General features: G+C 48.3%; 1 protein-coding gene across 2 annotated transcripts in view; it reads left to right on the top strand.

Moving 5' to 3' along the window:
- HTT (huntingtin) overlaps positions 1 to 19,778 on the top strand; it is a 2,178,328-nt gene that overhangs the window by 173,467 nt on the left and 1,985,083 nt on the right. For both annotated transcript variants that reach the window (XM_086964158.1, XM_086964157.1), the window contains exons 5-6: positions 10,369 to 10,448; positions 10,851 to 10,989. In XM_086964158.1, the coding sequence (XP_086820284.1) occupies positions 10,369 to 10,448; positions 10,851 to 10,989 (219 nt within the window). The remainder of the gene's footprint in view (positions 1 to 10,368; positions 10,449 to 10,850; positions 10,990 to 19,778) is intronic.

The following is a 19,778-nucleotide window of genomic DNA, read 5'->3' as shown; positions in this document are numbered from 1 at the left end:
GCTGTGTCTTCTGTGCTGAAGGGACTTCCGTTTGTTAGATGGTGGGCTTTCTTGGTGGTGGTGGGTGTTTGCGTGATGATGTCCTCTGCAGTGGGCTGGGGTGCAAAATTAGTGTACATCTTGAGTATTTTGTTTTGGAAGATGTCAGAGAGGTCGTAGCAGAGTCCTTTGAGAGGGTAATTGAGTTGGTCGTTGCTGACATATTGGTCAAATCTCTGACCGTGTTGAAAAGTTATTTGCCAGTGTTAGAGCAAGATTCTAGTTTCAGTACGATGCCTGCTTTCCTGGTTTCTTTAACCTGGGCATAGTACCTTCTGAGTGTGGATTTGTAGGCATCTCTAGAGATGTCATCAGGGCTAGTTCTACTTCTTCTTTCTAGTTGTTTGCAGTAGCGCCTGGAGTCTCTTAGGTCTTCCATGCACCAGCATGCTTGGGGGGAAAGTTCTAGTTTACCTGATTTTCTTCGAGGTAGCCAAAGTGTTGGCTCAGTCTGAGATCTAGTTGTTGAATGTGGTTAGGTCAGTCTGAAGGTCATCAGTGAGTATATGCTAGTTGGATCTGAGGGTGTGGCTCCAGTCTGCCTCTGCTATGTTGTTCCAATTACAGCTGATGTTGATGGCTGGCTTCTGTTTGCTGGAGTGGGGCGCGTTAATCTAGAAGTGTACAATGGAGTGGTCCGTTCATGTGTGCGAGGTGAGGTGGCTAAAGGTGATGTTGTTGCTGACTGTGAAGCCTATCCCATAGCCCATACTTAGCTATTGGTCTCAACTTTGGCCCTGATTAAGAGTTGAGTGTTGAGTTCCTATTTGTGCGATGATTGTCGTACCCCGCTATTTTTTTTATTGAGTTTCAGCATATCAAGCTTGCTGAAATGTATTGGGTGAAAAACCCCAGAAAAAGACACAATATGCAGAGTTTGACATTTCAAACACCCATTCCTCATACTGTGTCTTATTTTCAAGTGAGAACCTTGGAATAGGAGTTATTGCCAATTTAGTTAAGTACCTCAATTTTAGGTAATGGTATTTGCCATGTGTGAGAAATACCTCACCCCCATATAGTCCACTTATAAGCAAGGCCTGTGTAATCTCTGCAGTGGCTTGGTCTTTCATCAGTATTCAGTCATCACTAACCTGTTTGTGTTGATATTTTACGTCCTATAGTACTTGTGCATCAGTACTCTTAGTCTGCAATATTTCATTGGCTATATTTCAGTGTTTAATATTTTTTTAGTGAGTGGCTATAAGTTTGAGGTTGTGTTTCTACCATTAGTCTGGCCTTGATAGATAGCCCTTGTCCTCTCTCTCATGTTGTTACTTCTAACTTGAAGCTGGCATTTCTTGTCAAATGGTACTATGATCCAGTCATTACCATCTAAAGTCTGTGCTAAGTCTACAGTATTTCACTCACGTTCGTTTTTCTAATGAAGGTTTTTAATCTTCATTTGTTAATTGTTTATTGTTTTGCAAATAACCTCTTTCGCTTAATGGTCATTACTTTATTTTGTGCTCTATTCACTTCTTAGATAGCAGAAATGTGTGTGGGAGGCATGGGCCTTCCTTTTGGTGTGCTCACCTTGCAGGAATACATGATTTTCAGGTGCCATTGCCTGGACGCTGAGATAGCAAATTAGAAGTTGTACAAAATGAGACCGCAAGCATGCTTTTGGGAATTCCCAGGTCCCAATCAAAACGGAAGGCTGGATCTTAACTGACTCCATATTGCTCAAAGAGTTGAGTTTAAGTCCTTGTGCATTGCTTATAGAGGCATTCATGGGAAAGGTCCTCCCATGTTTCAACAGCTTGTTACCCCTTATGTTCTCAATAGAACACTCCATTCCTCCAACATGCATTTGGTCAACATCCCTGTAGTTAAAAGAGCCAGAAAAGGTGGACTCTCATTTAGCTTTAATGTAGCTTAGCTCTGGAACTACAGCCCCTTGGCCATCAGGACTTTAGGCGCTGAGCTGCTTTTTTATAAAGCCCTCAAACCATGGCTTTTTAGCCTTGACCTCTGTCGACTGCTGATCTTTCTTGCTGTGGATCATATCCTTACTAGAACTATGATGCCTTCAGGTCGCCATGCGATCTTCAAATCCCATAGCATAGCATGGCTCCCAGCAATTTTAGCAATGACTCGCTGTGGCGTCCATTCCTTGTCCTCTGCGCTCACTCACCAGTCTGTGCCTGGTGAGGCGAGCGGCCCCCGGGGATGGTTGTAAGATCCTGTACAGAGGCGATTCTACTGGCGTGTTGCATGCCCAAAATTGATGCCGGGCTGTGGCCGAGACACAACTACATTGGGTGAGCGGTGTCCCTCTTTTGCCCCTGTCCAGCAGTGCTGCTACTGGAGCCATGAGAGCAGCTGAACGTGAAGTAAGGAACCATACCCGGGTGGCGAGCCACTGTGCCACAGCCGGAGCTGTGGACCAAGAAATCTCAGGGAGGGTGAATTCTCTCTGTTTTTGATCTCCTCCTCCCTCTACGGGGTCTGGCAGTGAGAACACACCACCAAGAAGACTGGAGAGGCCCTCGCAGGGCAAACGCGGAGATCACTCCTCTCACCCCCATTACATAGAGGTCGAGTGCCCTCTGGGTCTTGGGTAGGACATCGGAGGTCAAGGCCTGGATTTAGGAAGCCTCTGGAGGAGTTGGGGAGGCCTGTGCGGTGAGCTTCCATGGTGAGGGACAAAATCCCTAAGGTGTCCCACGTCAACTGCCTGGAGTAATATGCTTTTTGGAATGCTGGAGAGGCCTGCGGTGGGGACCAATTGGTGAAGGTGGAGCATGCATCCATGGAAGACCTGGGCCCATGCTTAAAGAACTTCTTCAAGCCATCCAGTCCTCCAGGTCGACTTTTGAGGTAAAATCTAAACTGTGGTAGTGCATGTCACCCTGATTCAGGCCGACATGGTGAAGATCGCAGACTGTGACTTCTCTGGAAGCCTTCCTGAAAGACGATGGCTTCTTTATCAAGACCTTAGCGCAAGAGTTCGCCTGCTGAAAGAGATCACTTCACAGCATCATGCGAGGCAGAGGACACGGAGGACAGTTCCTGCTGCAATAATGTATGATTTGTGGGGATACCGGAGAAAGCAGAAGGAATAGATGTGAGAAAATTCATCAAAGGCTTCATATACATAAGTGTAAATAGCAAATTATCCCCAAAGTTTACTGTAGCGCAGGCCCACAGAGAACCTGGGGCACCTCTAGAGTCCATGTCACATCCAAGGCCGTAATAGCCTAAATTTAAAGGACCGTGATGATCTACTCGGAGTGGCTCATCAACAGGGCCCACTCCACTTTGAAAACTGAACAGTCATTGGGTTAATGGATTTCATGCAGTAGGTGCAATTGAAATGACGGTTGTTTGATAAGGTCAAACATGAACTAGGAAAACATAATCTGCAACATTGGATGCAATTTCCAGTGAAACTGTGAACCTTGGATGGTGGGAAATACTGGTTCTGTTCCTCCCCTGGGCTTGGGGTTGGCTGGAGGGATAGCGACAAGCACAAGAGCCGAGACGGGGAGTCTGCCAACTCGCCCATCTGTTTGGGTGAAAGTAGGACTTGGCCTTTTTGGCTAAAGTTCCCTAAACTTTTTGCTTTCCCCCTAGACCGTTTTCCTGACATAGAGTTTCCAATTTAGATGCTTTGGGTACTTTGTCACTGCTGATCAGTGTCAAAGTACAAGTGTTCCCTTTGTAAAATGTAATGGTAATTGGTTAGCCATGATTGGTATGTTGGCGTTACTAGTAAAGTCCCTAGTGAGCTGCACTGTGTGTGCCAGGGCTAGTAAAGGGGCAAGGAAAGGGGAACTAAGGCCTGCATTGTAGGGCCTGCGCTCAGTTTGCTAAGTTAGCATGTTGTCCTGACCAGAGCAACCACTTGTCAGGCCTGACTTTCCCTTTTGCATACACATTGGGCACCCCTGTAATCGGTCTTGGGTAACCCCTGGGCAGGGTGCAGTGTAGGTAAAAGGCAGGACATATCCTAAGGTGTGTGTTATGTCCTGACAGTGAAAAACACTCCATTTCGTTTTCCACTGCTGAAAGGCCATCCTGCCCATAGGACAGAATGGGGAGGCTGGGTAGTGTTTGTTAGCCTAGTTTCCTGTAAGTTTATAATGGAGAGGTTAAGTTTAGTATGTATGAACTCAGAGTGTCATAACACCTCGTTCTGTGAGGTTGTTTTGTCACTGTGTCTTCAGAAACCACTCTTTTAGAAAGTGGCTGAGTTTTGTGCTTTAAGCATTTCTGTGTGTCTCTGCTGAAATGTAGATTGACTGTCTTGATCTAGAGGTGAGAGGAGCTAGGAGACCCAGGGAGGGGTTGAGATGGAACCAGGCTGCCCTGCATCTGGAGAGCAGGGGGAGGAGAAGCCCGGGAGGTGAAAAGGCATGGGCTGGTGTGATAAACCAATTGACCCATCTCTTGCTGAGTGATTAAGGGTCCAGACCCCCAGTATCAAAGGGAGAAAGTGACACTGGGAGGCAGGCACCCAGAACTGATTTACGGAGGGGTCGGGGACCCCTGATAACAAATAAACTTCAGACATTAAGGGGATAACTAGAGCTGAAACCCCTGAACTTTGGAATGAAACCGAGATGAGTTGCAGGAGTAAGCTGAGTCTCAGATGTGCAGGGTGCGTGTCGTGGTACAACCTAAGGTGCTGTTGAGGAGTGCCTGGGTAGTGTGTGCACCAAATTCAAAGTAAGTCTCCACAGTGCTGAGGGCGGGACTCTGTGTTCACTGAGACCACCGGAAGGAGGGCCAGGTCATTGGGCCCTCGGAGTAAAACAGCAGCGGTCCGACCAGCAGCCCTGAAGGAGCTGAGCCGCCTGCCCGAGCTCGCTGTACCCCGTGATGGAGTTCTGGATCAAGGCCTAAGTCGCTGAAGTAGGAGAGAAGAGTGCTGTCACGCCCCCTCTGGTAACGTGGATCACCACATGGGGTGGGGTACGGGCCCGGGCCCGGGGGGGGACACTCTCTCGGCCTCTCGCTTTTGTCAGCTGCGCGAGCCTGTTGCTTCGGCTCGGATCTCGGCACGTACTGACCCAATGAAGGGCAGTACTGGGGCCGGAGTGAGAAGCAGTACTTTTGTGTCATCATTGATCCATATAGGGCGCAGTGTTAACAGAGCACCTAAACTGTCGTATTACCTTTGCATTATTGCTGCTAACGAACTATCGAACTGTTGTATGATGCCTGACCTCATTTGTGCCTGATGAACTACATGCCTAGTGCGCTACGCACTGCATTATTTTTCCCTTGCAGAGTGCATGATTGTAACGTGGCACATTGCATTATTTCTTCATGGCACAGTACCTGATTATAATGTGGTGCAGTGCATTATTGTTTCATTGCTCAGTACATGATTGTAGTGTGACGCATTGCTTCGTTTCTTCCTGGTACAGTGCATGCTGGTAGTGATACATATTGAAATATTCCTTCTATTGCAAAGTACATGACTGTGGTGCTACGTATGGCATGGTTTCTCTGTTGCACAGTGCAAGAGAATATCGTTACGCATTGCAGTACTTCTTTCTTTTGCAACGTGTGTGATTCTAGTAATACAACTTGCCTAACCTTATGGAAACGGTTAGAAGTGAGCTTAACTGTTGGTTGGAAGCGGTGGTCGGTATTAGAATGTACCAACCCACCGGAAAGAAAACTACCCATTCTTATATGTTGGTTTTGTATTGTGTGGTCACATCTTATAATTTCTTATGTAAAGATTATACTCATTTTATAAAAACCTGTGTGGAGTCTATTTGTGGTGACATCATTGGGTTGCTGTGAGTGTGGTTGCACATACTGTACACTCGTGCCTTGATGATAAGCCTGGCTGCTCGCGCCAAGCTACTAAGGGGGTGAGCAGGGCTATCTCTGAGGGTGTCCTTACTTAGCCTAATGTTAAAACGAGGGGTCGGGGACCTCCAGCATTTGATGGCACCAGTGAGGGATAAGGACCCCACTTCCAACAGTGAACAAGCTGCAATGTCTCCAGGAAACACTGGTGGGTTCTGAGCTAAAGACGGGACTGATGGTGATTGATGCTCATGCTGGAGGTCATGGCAACCAGAGGTGAGATGTGTTGGGACTAGTGGTGACACTTGGGACTTGGGCAAACTCTGCACGTCCTGGAGAAGGGGAGCAAGATTGGCAGATGCTAAGAGTTAGACAGGTGTGACATTGGGGTAGGGAGGGCGACAGACACCACAGGTATTTGTGGGGTAGAAGATTGGGGGAGTGCTTTATGGGGTCTGGCACTGGAGCGGATACACACATTTAGAGGCAGGCTACGACACCCGGGAGACTCTATTCTTATCTTTAGGACACGAGCAGAGATTGCACCTGATACAGAGGCAGGGACTTGCTCTGCTCTGCTAGACTTGAACAGCTTGGAGAATAGGTTAAAGAGAGCGTTGGTGTCCCGCTTTCTCTTTAAGATACAACCCAGACATAATCTCATTGCAGGAGACTCACTTAGTGGGCACAACTGTGCATTCCTGTAGATGGGCTTCTGTACGGTACTGGTACATTCGGATTTCTCCACAGACTCGGAGAGTGGGCATATTCATCAAGAAATTGCTCCTGCTGATTTTTCCTAGGATATGGATTGATCCAGGCGATTGTAATGCAACAATCCTAGCTGAATTGAGTGGGAATGGATAGCGATTGCTTCTTGGAACTTCCCACCTGGTCTTCAATCGGAAATCTCCAGAAACTCTGGGACCTGGCCGTACATATTCCAGAGGTAACCAGGCTCATAGGAAGGGATCTCAATTTCACCTTGAAAGGTGTTAGGCTTATGCACCCAGTTGGGGATACATGTATGATTGCCTTCTCCAATGCTATGAGAACGCTGGATATCGGGCAGGAAGCTCACCCCACAGGCTGACAGCATTCCTAAACAGTGGGAGCAGCTAGTTCCATATCCAAATTAGACTTCTTCCTCGCTCCCCAAACATGGGGGAGTAATATTGAGACACCCGCTATTTGCCAAGTGGCATTTCAGGTTACTTCCCGATCTATACTGGTCTAGGGCATCATTCTCGATAGTGGTGGATTACATGGAGGCTGGACCCATTAGAGCTGGACGACTTAAATACTAGGAACCTCCTGGCCTTCAATACATAATCATACTTGAAAATGTGGGGTTGACATTGTCTGAAGCTTTGCCCTTTGAGGCCTACAAGGATGTAAATCGCGTCACATAATGAGGAAAAGAGGCGATATTATAACATAACATGTGTATTTGTAAAGCGCACGTTCACCACTACCGGGTATCTTGGCGCTGAATAACAGATCTTTGTTGTTACCTAACTTAATGGTACTCATTTTATCGACCTCAGGTGGATGAAAGGCTGAGTGGACCTGCCAGGATTTGAACCTGTGACCATGAGGTTGAACACAGGCCCCTTCAGTAGACTCATTAGTCTACTGAGCCACCAGACCCAACAGATATATTCAGGGATGTCACCGGTCTCAAATCGAGATTGTTAGAATTTGAAGAAAGTATGCCCCCTACCTATTGCCCTGCCCTACTACATAGCATCACCCTTGCCATGGAAGAGCATCGATACTTGCTGGAGAAAGAGGCAAGAGCCCAGTACAGAACTAAACAACTTGAGCTATTTGAGGTGGGCAATAAAGCCTGGAAATTAGTAGCTTGACTTGCGCGGCGTGAGGAAGGAAGCGCTAGATCTACCAAGTAATAAACAGTAAGGGGGTGTTGGTACACTGCAGAGAACATTTCTAACACTGTTACAGCTCATCTTGTGGAGCACTATATATTCCTGGGGCTTATCTATTCAGAGCAGATCTACAAACGTTTGTGAGATATCTACCCGTCCCGGTGCTAGGACGGGACAGCACAATGGCTCTAGCCAGGGAGATTAGTGTTGCAGAGATGCACAGGTTCCTCCATCATCTGCAGAGAAGAAAGACTCCTGGGCCAAATGTCTTTCCCCCTGGGTTCTTCAGATGTGCTGGAAGACATGCAGCTGAGCCGATATGTAGGATGCTTTACGCATCCAGGGCGGAGGGGTGTCTACCCAGGGACCTGAGGACCACCACTATCTTCCTGAATTTAATAAGAGATTAAGCCTCCGGAACTTGTGCCTCCTACAGGCCGATCACCCTACTAAACTCTGCAGTAAAAATCCTGGCTAAGGTTAAGGGTAATCATCTGGCACAGGTGATCAACAAAATAGTGAACCCCACTAGTTGGGCTTAATGTCCATGCGCGCGACTCGTCAAAACCTGCCGCAGCACTTTGGGTGTCCGGCAAAGTGAGTCCTAGGGAAACTGACTATTTCTGGCCTTGGATGCCGAAAAATCCTTTGACCCAGTTGCACAGGATTTCATATGGGCGGTATTGTGCAAGATGGGGTTCAGTAAGGAGTTCAACTACTGGGTATGTTTACTTACTATTTAGCAAATCAGTGGCTGTCAAAACCAGTCATTATCTGAGGAGTTTGCCCTGGGACGAGGCAGAGAGATGCTGTCTCTCCCCCTTACTGTTCACAGTGGATGCTCAGATTGGGGGACTGTGGTGGGATCCAGACTGGATCGGCGTTATCTCCGTCAACGCTGATGACGTTTTGTTGTATTTAACGGACCCATTGCATTCCATTCACATGGCCCTGAGATTCTGTACAAGTATGGCCGGCAATATGAGATTCACATCAGCTGGTGAAAGTCGGAAACCCTTCCATTTACCCGATGGACATGCCCTGCCAATTTGCTGTGCCCCCTGAGGGTTTTCGGAATCTATTGGTTCACATAATTTGGGATCTGGGGGAATTTCTGAAGAAAAACCAGGTACGAGTCTTAGATGAGTACTGGAGGGATGCGAGGCACTGGAGGACACTCACAATGTCTGAAGGGTAGGGCCACCCTGTATAAAATGACAATTCTCCCCAAGTTCTTCTACCTGTTCCAGAACATACTCTTTGAAGTCTCAGAAGACTTCTTCAAGGCCATGGGCACAGTGACCTGGTCTCTGTTGTGGATCTGGGGGACCCACGCATTGCACTACAAATGCTGATTAGTGATCCATCTGGGAGTGGGATTGACCTCCCTGACCTCTGTTTATACTAATGGACAGCACAGCTGCTGGTTGTTATTGATTGGGCGTTCGCCCCCTTCGTGAACCCTTCTTAAGAGAGGAAAGGCGGCTAACGGACCCTCACGGATACCTGAAAAAGAATTATGACTGGTGCAGGCTGTACCGTAACTCCTCCTTGACTGATCTGGTTGTAAAATGTTTGTAGAAGGCTAGGGATAAAATGGGTTGGAGGGGATGGCTGATGTTGGACCTTCAGTAGAATTCTGCCGCTCTGGAGGAGCTCCGGTGGTCGGAGTGTAGAGCACAATGGGAAAAGTTTGGCATAATGAACCTGGAGGATTCCGATAAGTGCAATTTAAAACTCTACATCACACTTACCACACCAGAACTACATTATTCCAAATGGGGAGAGCTGATATTGGTAAGTATTTATGGGGATATGACGAAAGTTCATAACCTCTGGGACTGTCCATGCATACATTCTTTTTGGTCACAGGTGTGACAGTGCCTCTGAATGGTCACGTAGGCACCGGTGTACTTAACCCGGAAGCGGCCTACTCTGAGGGTATGAAGGGGCCAAAACGTATCTAAATATACATTGCTGTTTTGGTGTGTGGCCCTCATCGCAGCCAGGAAACACATTGACTGGAAGTTGGGGGGAACACAGAGGTGCCCACAGTATTCAAATGGTGGGCTGGAGGGGACTGGTACATAAGGCCGAAAGTACTGTATACAAGGGTAGGGGGCTGCCCAGAGAAGTTCGAAAACATCTGGCATATAAAGACTTTGACTGACTCTAAGGGTTGTCAAGGTGTCAGCTCAATTCGATGATACACAAAGCGCCGATCTATGATGTGTGCCATGGCAGCATCAGAAAGATTTGCTGGGTTTTTCTGTATTCATGGTACAAAGCATAATAACATTTTTTTTTAATGCATACTTTTTATTGTGTCTACACTGAAGTAAAAGGTGTGTTGCTGTAAACATGCGACTTTCTGGTTATGATGTTAGTGTAGCTTTGAATACGCAACTTGTTGGCTGTCCACTGAAATGTGAGTGCTCAGCCCTTCAGTTTGCAGATGTTTTTCTTGCTCTCCGATAAGGATTCATACTTTGCTGTCTTTCACTTCTGACCATTACCTTGTGATCACTATTTGCTTTAAATATACATATTTGAATAGCAAATAAGAATATTCTTCTAAAACAATTACCTAAGATTAATTATGTTTATATTCCTAACTCACATTTGTGTCGCCATAAAATGTATTGATTATGCATTGATCTCTATACAGAATGGTGCACCCCGTAGCTTGAGAGCTGCGCTTTGGAGGTTTGCTGAACTTGCACATCTGGTTCGACCACAAAAATGCAGGTAAGAGTGCGTAGTTTGTTTTTGCATTGGCGAGTGCTTTGGAATAGTAAAAACAGTTGTGCTATGCTGTGAATTGCTGATGATGCCAAACACGTTATGTTACTTCTCTGGTCTATTGCTAATCCAAGAATGTTTCCAGTATTTTCAAATGTATCTATTTATTTAGTACCACTAAGCCTTACAAACTCTTCTGCCTTACTTCTGATTTGTGTGGATTATTTGCAGTGCATACCGTATTTGTAGAATTGTATCAATATCATTAAGGGTCCCATTTTAATCCTCAGGCATGCTTGTAATGTGTGTTCGATAGTTGTCGATGTCCGTTTCTGTGGTTTATCGGGTATGAAAGCTTTGCCTTGTCTTTGTATTGCACCCCTTTCACTAGCTGTGCTTTCCACCTAGGCCGTACTTGGTGAATCTACTGCCCTGTCTCACCCGAATATGCAAACGACATGAAGAATCAGTCCAAGAGACACTGGCAGCAGCGATCCCCAAAATCATGGCGGCTTTTGGTAACTTTGCAAATGACAATGAAATCAAGGTACTGTGTTGCAAGATATATTTTTCTGTTAGCAAATTAGTATATGGTTTTATATGTGGTGAAATTTCACTGATGATTAGTCACATTGCAGACTGTAATTCTTGAGAAAGGTATACATTATATGAATCGGTGGGTCGAGGTAAATTAGCTCCATGAACACCAGGAGCAATAAGAAGTTTGAGTAATATTCAAAAAGCATTTGCAAAACCAGCATGGCTCACTTTTGTTAAGTGTGCAATGATAAATCAAATATATCAGGCTTTTTTATGGGAGGTTCTTGAAGCAGTTGGGAGACATTGGGGTACTCACTTCCATCTGTACTGGAAAGAAATACCACAATGAAGCTGGGAGGAGAGCCCCTTTGTTCAAGAGACTGCACATGAAGAGTTAAACTGCATCTTCAAGGAAGATGGGCATAAAAGTTAGTCAGAAGACTGCAACAAAGTTTTAGAACAAGATGGTATCATGTCAAAGTAAAACAAGGTTGATTGGTAAATAGCCCTTAGCCTGCCAAAAGGTATAGTGCACACTTCTTATACAAAAAAGACCAAAACCAGCAATGTAGATGTCCTCATGTCAGTTAACAAATACACCTAAGAACACACATGGACTCTGAATTACAAGGCACACGGAATGTTACTTTTGCTGCTGAACCAAAGGACTGCTTCAGCACCAATACCAATCAGTTGAACAATGTAACAATCCATGAAATGTCTTGATCTTTAAAGTAGTTAAAGCCACCTGCTGAAATGGGTGGACCCACAGCTCACTCTCTCTCTGTACTGCTGCTTACATGTATGTTTTTTTTTTTACAACATTGGGTCTCCCAGACAGTGAAGCGAAACCTAAGCTGAAGACTTTTCATGAGCGGACGGAGAGCCTCTTGATGGGTAGTAGGGGGTTCCTAGCACCTCAAGGGCTGCAGACCCCTGTTTCCCTTATGACACCATTGCAAGAACTGTGTTCTTCAATACATGTTCTTCAATACATGTCTATATATGTAGCTGCTCCACTTTATACTATTACCCCTGCACAATAGACACCCTGCACTGTAATCATGATAATGCTTCTTTTAAAAGGTATAAGTCTCTTGTGTCAAAAATGAGATGAGCACCAGACTGAATTTAAGCCTGGACACACAAGCAAAGAAAGCACCGGCCATCAAAATGAAGCAACATCTCAGCATTGTTTCTTCATAGAAAGGTGGTTGTCATAAAGAGAAGAGGCTGCCATCCCTGAGAAAAAAACATTGATTATTGATCTCCTCCTCAATTCATCAACTTCTTTTTGCAGTCTTCTTCGAAAATCAATGTAATACACTAAAGAAATCACTTTTGAAACACAAGCACCGGCAAATCCAATAGGCTAGGCTTTAATGTGCCAGCGCGAGTGAACAAAGGTGTTCACAAATACTATTTAAATGTGTCACATGCACAAACGATTTTCATCACTTCAAAGCCTGCCTTATTAGTTTTACCAGTGCTTGGGAAATAGCAGCAAATAAAGGATGGATTATTCATAGAATGCAGATATGTGATATAGAATTGAATGTAAAAATCCTGATGTTGAGTGAAAGTACTTTTCAGAATATAAAATAGTCCTGCATGCATTGTGATGAAAGCCCTTCCTGGAAGGTGAGATGATACACCAAAGAGGCAATAGCATGAGTAATAGAGTAATACTCCCCAGGGTGGAGTCAAAGCCCAATGTGTGTGCGTTCAAGGAAACTGCTGTTAATTCCAAGAATATTGTATCCCAAGCATCAGAAGCTGTGCTATAAGATCCTTGTTGTCGATGTTGTTGAAGTGACACCATGTCGGCTCTAGACCATTTCTGAGCGTCATTTAGCCATGTTTTGTGCTCTGTACTTTGTTTACTTTCCAAGTACTAGGGCCGACTCTATAAATTACACATCTGACTGGCATTTTTGGACCCGGGAATACCCTCCAATAGGCAAATGAGAGAGCATGGTTGTACATGTTTACCTGAGACCTCTTCAATCAGATTTAATAGCAGTGACTCAAACAGTTTGATCCCGTGGAATTAGCTCATCATATGATAAAGAAACTACTTGTGTGTCTTAACACCTCGGACAACCATATGATGCACATTAATACGTGCATGTAATTCTGTTACGGGACAAGTAAGTGTGGTGTAAATAATTGCATGTTTTGAAATCGGAGATTTCTATTCATTGCCTTTTGTTCATCCCAAAATCCTTTCCTATTCCTGGTCTGTAAGCACCTTTCTTTTCCTCCCCTCCAAGCGTCCTTTGCCTGTCGAAATATCCATTTACATGGCAAGGAGCAGTTTCAATTAAAACATTGTGACTGCATGTTTTCATGCTCCGTAAGCCAGTATAAAAGAATCTCAGAATGGAGCGGTTTACTGTGGTGTTCACCCCATATCAATTTAGCAGCACATTATATAGCATAAACCGCCCTTTTGGTAGGCCATATTGTTCCATAGTGCACTTACTTGTGTGTAATGTCCCTCCAGCATATAAATCCCTTATTGTTATTAGCGCTGGGACGCTCTCGGGCAGCCATGCGCTCTATAAATCCCCCTTCAAATTCAAATTCAAATTGTGTTTATGCCTTCTTTTGTCCATGAAGTTTTGTCATTGGTTCTTGACATCGTTTTAAACCTAGCAAAGCACTACCAGGGCGGTTCCAGAGCATAGATCGTGGATACATCCAGCCTCTGCATATACCTGAACCAGCAATGACACGCCAAACGGAGCACCCTGGATAGAAAAGTAATCATTTTTGAAGAATGCCTCCTGCAGAGATACTCCTCCCAGGAAGTCCATATTTCCAACTCTTCATAGTCCGTTTCCTTCTCTAACCAGCGCAGGGACCACACCAACTGACCAACCAAGGAGTATCTTTCGTAGTTCGGTACCTCTCTAAGCATCCAGAGCCCAGGGAGCATATCACTTTTCCCTGTGCAAGACACCTTCGACCATTCTCCTACAGTAGCCCAGACTGAAGACTTTGCAGTTCTTTAAAGAATCTGCCTCTCGGTGTCATGGCTAAAGCTGTGAAGAAGTAAAGTAATCGGGCATAAGCAGCATCTTTGTTATACTGACCCAACCCAATGGTGAAACGCCTCGTCTACTCCAAAATGAAATAGATTGCATTGTGGTTGTCACCACACTGTCCATATTTCCAGCTGATGTTTGGGTCTCCGAATGATAAATCTTAAAACCTAAGTATTTTAATGCCACAGCTTACCACTGCTGTAATGGGATCTATGTTGCCCCAATCTGGTATGGTCCAACCCTGGATGGACGGGGAAAGAAACAGGACTTTTCCTAGTTTACACCATGCACGTCATTTAGGGATCGCCAGGTGATGCAGCTGCCACCCCTGACTTCTTCTTTGCGACCGCTTACTCTGTCTTGGCGACCCCTGGCATCAGAGGAAGCAGGGACAGCGCACAAAACGAAGAAGGAAATCGAGGCTTTCAGCCGTCTTAATAATTGGCACCAGAATTGAATTGATTGGCATCGGCTGCTGGGGGGTTCCATCAAACCCATCACCCACCTTTGCTGCTCACGTACATGGCAGAGTACAAGTTGTCTCTTTATGCTCACAAGGGGTAGGGAATTCAACGGCGACATGAAGCCCAAGTGCCACACATCTCGAGTTAGAGTAACACATTTCCGGTAATTGACCTGCATTACCGCAATGCCTGAAATTGTCAAGCAAAAGAATTGTGTCTTGAAGTGCGATAATTCTGAGCTTGAGTGATGGTTTTTAAACACCACAAGATGGTACTAGTGTACAATAGGAGGTATAGGATTCTCAATATAATATGATGTGGAAAAATCCTGCTATTACAGTAAAGTGCAAGTAGGGATGCCCGGCATTAAGTCTTGTGGGTCGTGCCGCCGTAACATGTCAGTGGCGGCCCCCCACGATGTGTGCCCCTACTGCCTAGAGACCAACCTGAACTCCCGGGACTGTCGTGCCATGACCCCAAAGGCCTTGCGGGAGCGGCGCCGGAAGTTGCTGGAGGTCCGGCACTCTTCTCACCGCCGCTCTGGGTCTAGGGGCCGTTCGCGGGACCGCTCGTCGCTCCTCGGGCTCTAAGTCTTCGCCTTCAGATTCCGGTAAGCGACACCATAAAAAGAAGTCGAAGAAGCGTGTTCACTCTCAGACCCCCCCCGTCGCTCCTTTGAGGCGGACGAGTGGGACAGGGTCCCTGCTCCTGCGGCTGCTCCGGAGCCTGGGAGTCCCGCGGCCTACCCGCCATACCCAGGTCCATCGGTGACTCCCGAACCGATGCAAGAGTTTCCTGCTGCCATGGACTGCCTTTTTAGGCCTCGGGCTCCCGCCGGCGTGCCTGCAGGCCCGAGTCCCGTGTCCAGATCCTGTTGGCCCGACACCACCGGTGCCAGCCCCTGTGCCACAGGATCCAGCACGCCGTCTGCTCCAGCCCCAGCGCCCCAAGGTGCAGCGCCGCTTGCTCCGGCCCCAGCGCTGCCCTTGACTCTGGCCCCAGCGCCGCTCCTGGCTCCCCCACAGGTGCCGCACTTGGTGCTGTTTATCCCATCCCTGCCCCGGTTCTCGGACCATTTCGTTCCGACCTGGGATCCACATTGGGATACGGCTCCGGCTCGGCCACAGCCGGCTCCTTTTTCGGCGCCGTTTCCGACGCTGCTTGCCCCATCTTCGGCTCCGGCCCTGCCGCCATGGCCGGCTCCCTCTACTCCGGAGCCGGACGAGGACTGGGAGGGCTCTGAGGACGCCCTTGCATGGCAGTGTGACTCAGAGCAGGATTGGGTAGACGACCTTCAGATGGGGGCGAACTTGATGTGTCTTCTGACTGGGGGGTTTCCTCCCCTCCACCTACTATGGTGGAGGGCGCTTTCCACACTATGGTGCTGTGTCGGGCTGTGGAGGCTCTTCTTCTCGACCTCCCTATGGTGGCCCTTAAGACCTACCTCCTTACGGAGGTGCTCCAGCTGCTGCTCCCTTTTAATGAGACCATTACCGAAGTCCTCTTGGGCACTTGCTTGCGGCCGGACTCGTGGGCACCAGTGGATAAAAATGTTGCTAGGCGTCATCGCCCAGTGCCTGGTGATCCTACCTTCTTGACCACCAACCGCACGCCTGAGAGCCTGGTCATTCAGGCCTCGATGTCGCAGAGTGCCTTTCCCACGGCTCTGCCGGATAATGACTCTAAGAGGCTCGACCAATATGGCAAGAGGTTGTTCTCAGCCAGCTTGGGGTTACGGTCGGTTAAAACCGCTTGCTTATTGGGCCGTTACTCCCACACGGTGTGGGATTCGGTAGCCGAGGTCTTTTCTCAGTGATTGCGGAAGGCAACGATGCGGCGAAGTTTGCCATCATGTGTGGTCTGGACACGGCTGATTCGTTGGGCAGGTCAATTCCACGACTGTGGCGTTGCGGCACCATTCCTGGTTGCGGTCTATCGGTTTCTCGCCCGATGTCCAGGGCTCGCTCATTGACATGCCCTTTGATGGCACCCGCCTCTTTGGTGACAAGGCTGACAATGCCCTGGAGCACTTTAAAGACTCACTGGCCACGGCCAAGTCTTTGGGTCTTTCCACGAAGAACCCTGCCAGGCCTGGGTTTCGTTCCTTTTGTGGCCAGGGTAAAAGCACCCAAGCACGCTCCTCCACAAAGCCTGTGCAGAACCAGCCTCAGCGCGGCCGCAGGCGTGGCTTCCGCAGGGGCGGGTCTGGTAACCAGCGAGGGGTCAGTCCACCTCCACCCCCGCTGCTTCCACCTCTAAGCCTTCTAAATCCGAGCTTCAGGGAGCACCCTATGCGGATAGGTGGGGTGGCAGGGTCCGTCACCACCTCCACCACTGCCGTGAAATCACATCGGACAAGTGGGTGCTGCAGATAATCTGCCAAAGTTACTCGCTCCCCTTTCTGTCCTCCCCTCCAGCCATGCCCCCTCGGTATCACCGACTGTCGTTGGATCATTTGGCACTTCTCCGCCACAAAGTCACAGCCCTCCTGGCCAAGTGGGCTATCCAGTGCGTTCGCTGCCAGGAAGTCGGGAGTGGTTGTTCTTCCCACCCACTACTTTCTGGTCCCCAAGAAGGACAATGGGGGCCTTCGCCCCATCTTGGACCTCCGGGACGTCAGTCGCTTCCTTTGGAAGGAGAAGTTCAAGATGGTAACTCTGGCACAGGTCTTGGCTGCCCTAGACCCTGGAGACAGGATGGTAGCCTTGGACTTGCAGGACGCATATTTTCATATCCCCATCCTGCCGGCCACCGGCGTTACCTGCGGTTCATGGTAGGCTAAGAGCATCTTCAGTTTGTTGTGCTCCCCTTCGGCCTTACCAGTGCTCCTCGGGTGTTCACGAAGGTGATGGCGGTGGTTGCAGCTCATCTGCACAGGTTAGGGGTGTCAGTCTTCCCCTACCTCGACGACTGGCTGTTGAAGGTGGGCTCGCCCCAGGCAGTTGTCACCCACCTCCAGACTACGGCCGACCTCCTGCATTTGCTGGGGTTCTCCATCAATGTGCCGAAGTCGCACCTGAGTCCCTCTCAGAAGCTCCCTTTCATCGGAGCAGTTCTGGATTCGACGCTGTTCAGGGTTTATCCTCCCGAGCAGTGAGTCTGGGATATTCAGGCTATGATTTCGCTCTTTCAGCTTCTATCCCGGGTTTCAGTCAGGATGACCCTCCGGCTTCTGGGCCAGATGGCCTCCTGCATCCTGCTGGTGACACATGCCAGATGGCATATGCGGGCACTGCAGTGGGACCTGAAGTTCCAGTGGGCACAGCATCAGGGCAACCTGTCCGATCACGTCCAGATCTCGGAGGGCGCTGCACGACCATTGCAGTGGTGGCTCACAAATCGAGATTTGATCAGTGGCAGATCCCTCTCCCTTCCCCAACTGGAGGTGTTGACGGATGCGTCCCTCCTGGGATGGGAGGCCACATGGGAGAGGGGGCGATCAGAGGCCTCTGATCTCCGGCAGAGTCCCGGCTCCATATCAACCTTCTGGAGCTGCAGACTATCCGGCTTGCACTGAAGGCATTCTTTCCCTCTGTCCGGGGAAGTTTAGTGCAGGTGTTCACGGACAACATCACCACCATGTGGTATTGCAACAAACAGGGCGGGGTGGGGTGATGGACCCTATGTGATGAGGCTCTGCGCCTCTGGACATGGCTGGAACATCAAGGCATTACCTTGGTGGTTCAACACCTGGCAGGTTCTCTGAACGCCAGGGCGGGCGAACTCAGCCGCCGGTGCATGGTGGATCACGAATGGCGTTGGAACTCGGACGTGGCGCATGGTCTCTTTCTGCAGTGGAGAGAGCCTTGGTTAGATCTATTTGCCACGAAGAGAATGCGCAATGTCATCAGTTCTGCGTGTTGGAATTTCCAAGGCGGCACTCGCTCAGAGACGCTTTTCATCGCGAGAGGAGCTGCGGTCTATTGTACGCCTTTCCGCCTATACCACTTCTTCCCAGAGGGTTGAAGAAAATCAGGCGCGACTGGGCCCAAGTCATTCTTGTGGCTTCAGATTGGGCTCGAAGAGTATGGTATCCCGAGCTACTCAATATGAGCATCGATCCCCCGATCCGTCTGCCTCTAAGGGAGGATCTTCTGTCGCAGCAGCAGGGGACGGTTCTCCACCGAACCTATTCAGCCTCCACCTCCATGCATGGAGATTGAGCGGCGACTGTTGACGCCTTTCGATCTTCCTCCCGAAGTCTGTGATGTCATTCTAGCAGCCAGGCGTCCCTCCACCAAAACGGTATATGCCTGCAGGTGGAATAGATTTGTGGCATGGTGCGCAGCAAAGGCTGTGGATCCCCTTTCTGCCCCTCCTTTCTGAGGTTCTTCCGTTCCTTCTCTTTTTGGCCCAGCAGGTGTCTGTTCTGGGCACTTTCAAAAGTTACCTTTCGACCATCTCCACCTTTCTACGGCTTCAGCCTTCTCTTTTTAAGACCCCGGTTGTTAATCGTTTTCTTAAGGGCATTACGCATACGTTTCCACCCTTACCCTTCATAGTGCCTCAGTGGGATTTAAATCTTGTCTTGACTTTTCTGATGTGCACTCCCTTTGAGCCCCTTCATAACTGTCCCTTACGTCTTCTCACTCTAAAGATGGCCTTCCTTGTTGCTATCACCTCTGCCGGAAGAGTGAGTGAGCTCCAGGCCCTGTCTTCCAAACCTCTTTTCCTTTCTGTTCATCCGGACAAGGTGGTTTTAAGGACATGTCTTTCTTTTCTGCCAAAGGTTGTCCCACCCTTCCACATTGGACAGACCATCACTTTGCCCACCTTCTTTCCGCCTCCTTCAAGGGAAGAGGAGAGGCTCCACCGTCTGGACCCAAAATGTGGTTCGCATTCTATCTGCAGCGTACACAGCAGTTCCGGGTGGATGATCAGCTTTTTGTTGGTTATGTGGGCACCAAAAAAGGTTGGGCTGTGCACAAACGGACCATCGTCTGGTGGGTCGTTATGTGCATCAAAGCATGTTACTCCTTGGCCAAGAAAGAGCCTCCTGTGGGGCTGCGTGCCCATTCAACCAGGGCGACTGCAGTCACTACTGCCTTGGGACGCGACATTCCCTTGCAGGATATTTGTGAGGCAGCTATATGGGCCTTGCTGCACACGTTTACCAAACACAACTGCCTTGACAGTCAGGTCCAGAGAGACGGCTTCTTTGGCCGTTCTGTGTTCTGTGACTTTTTTGGTGTAATCTTGTTCGCAGACTCACCACCGGGGTTGGTATCTAGTCTGAGGTAAGGAATCTATCACTAACATGTCTGTTTCAGATGCACAAGTTA

This window comes from Lissotriton vulgaris, chromosome 3_2 (assembly GCF_964263255.1).
Source record: "Lissotriton vulgaris chromosome 3_2, aLisVul1.2, whole genome shotgun sequence".
In the NCBI taxonomy this organism is placed as follows: Eukaryota; Metazoa; Chordata; class Amphibia; order Caudata; family Salamandridae; genus Lissotriton; species Lissotriton vulgaris.
This window is presented reverse-complemented; position numbering and strand designations above follow the sequence as displayed.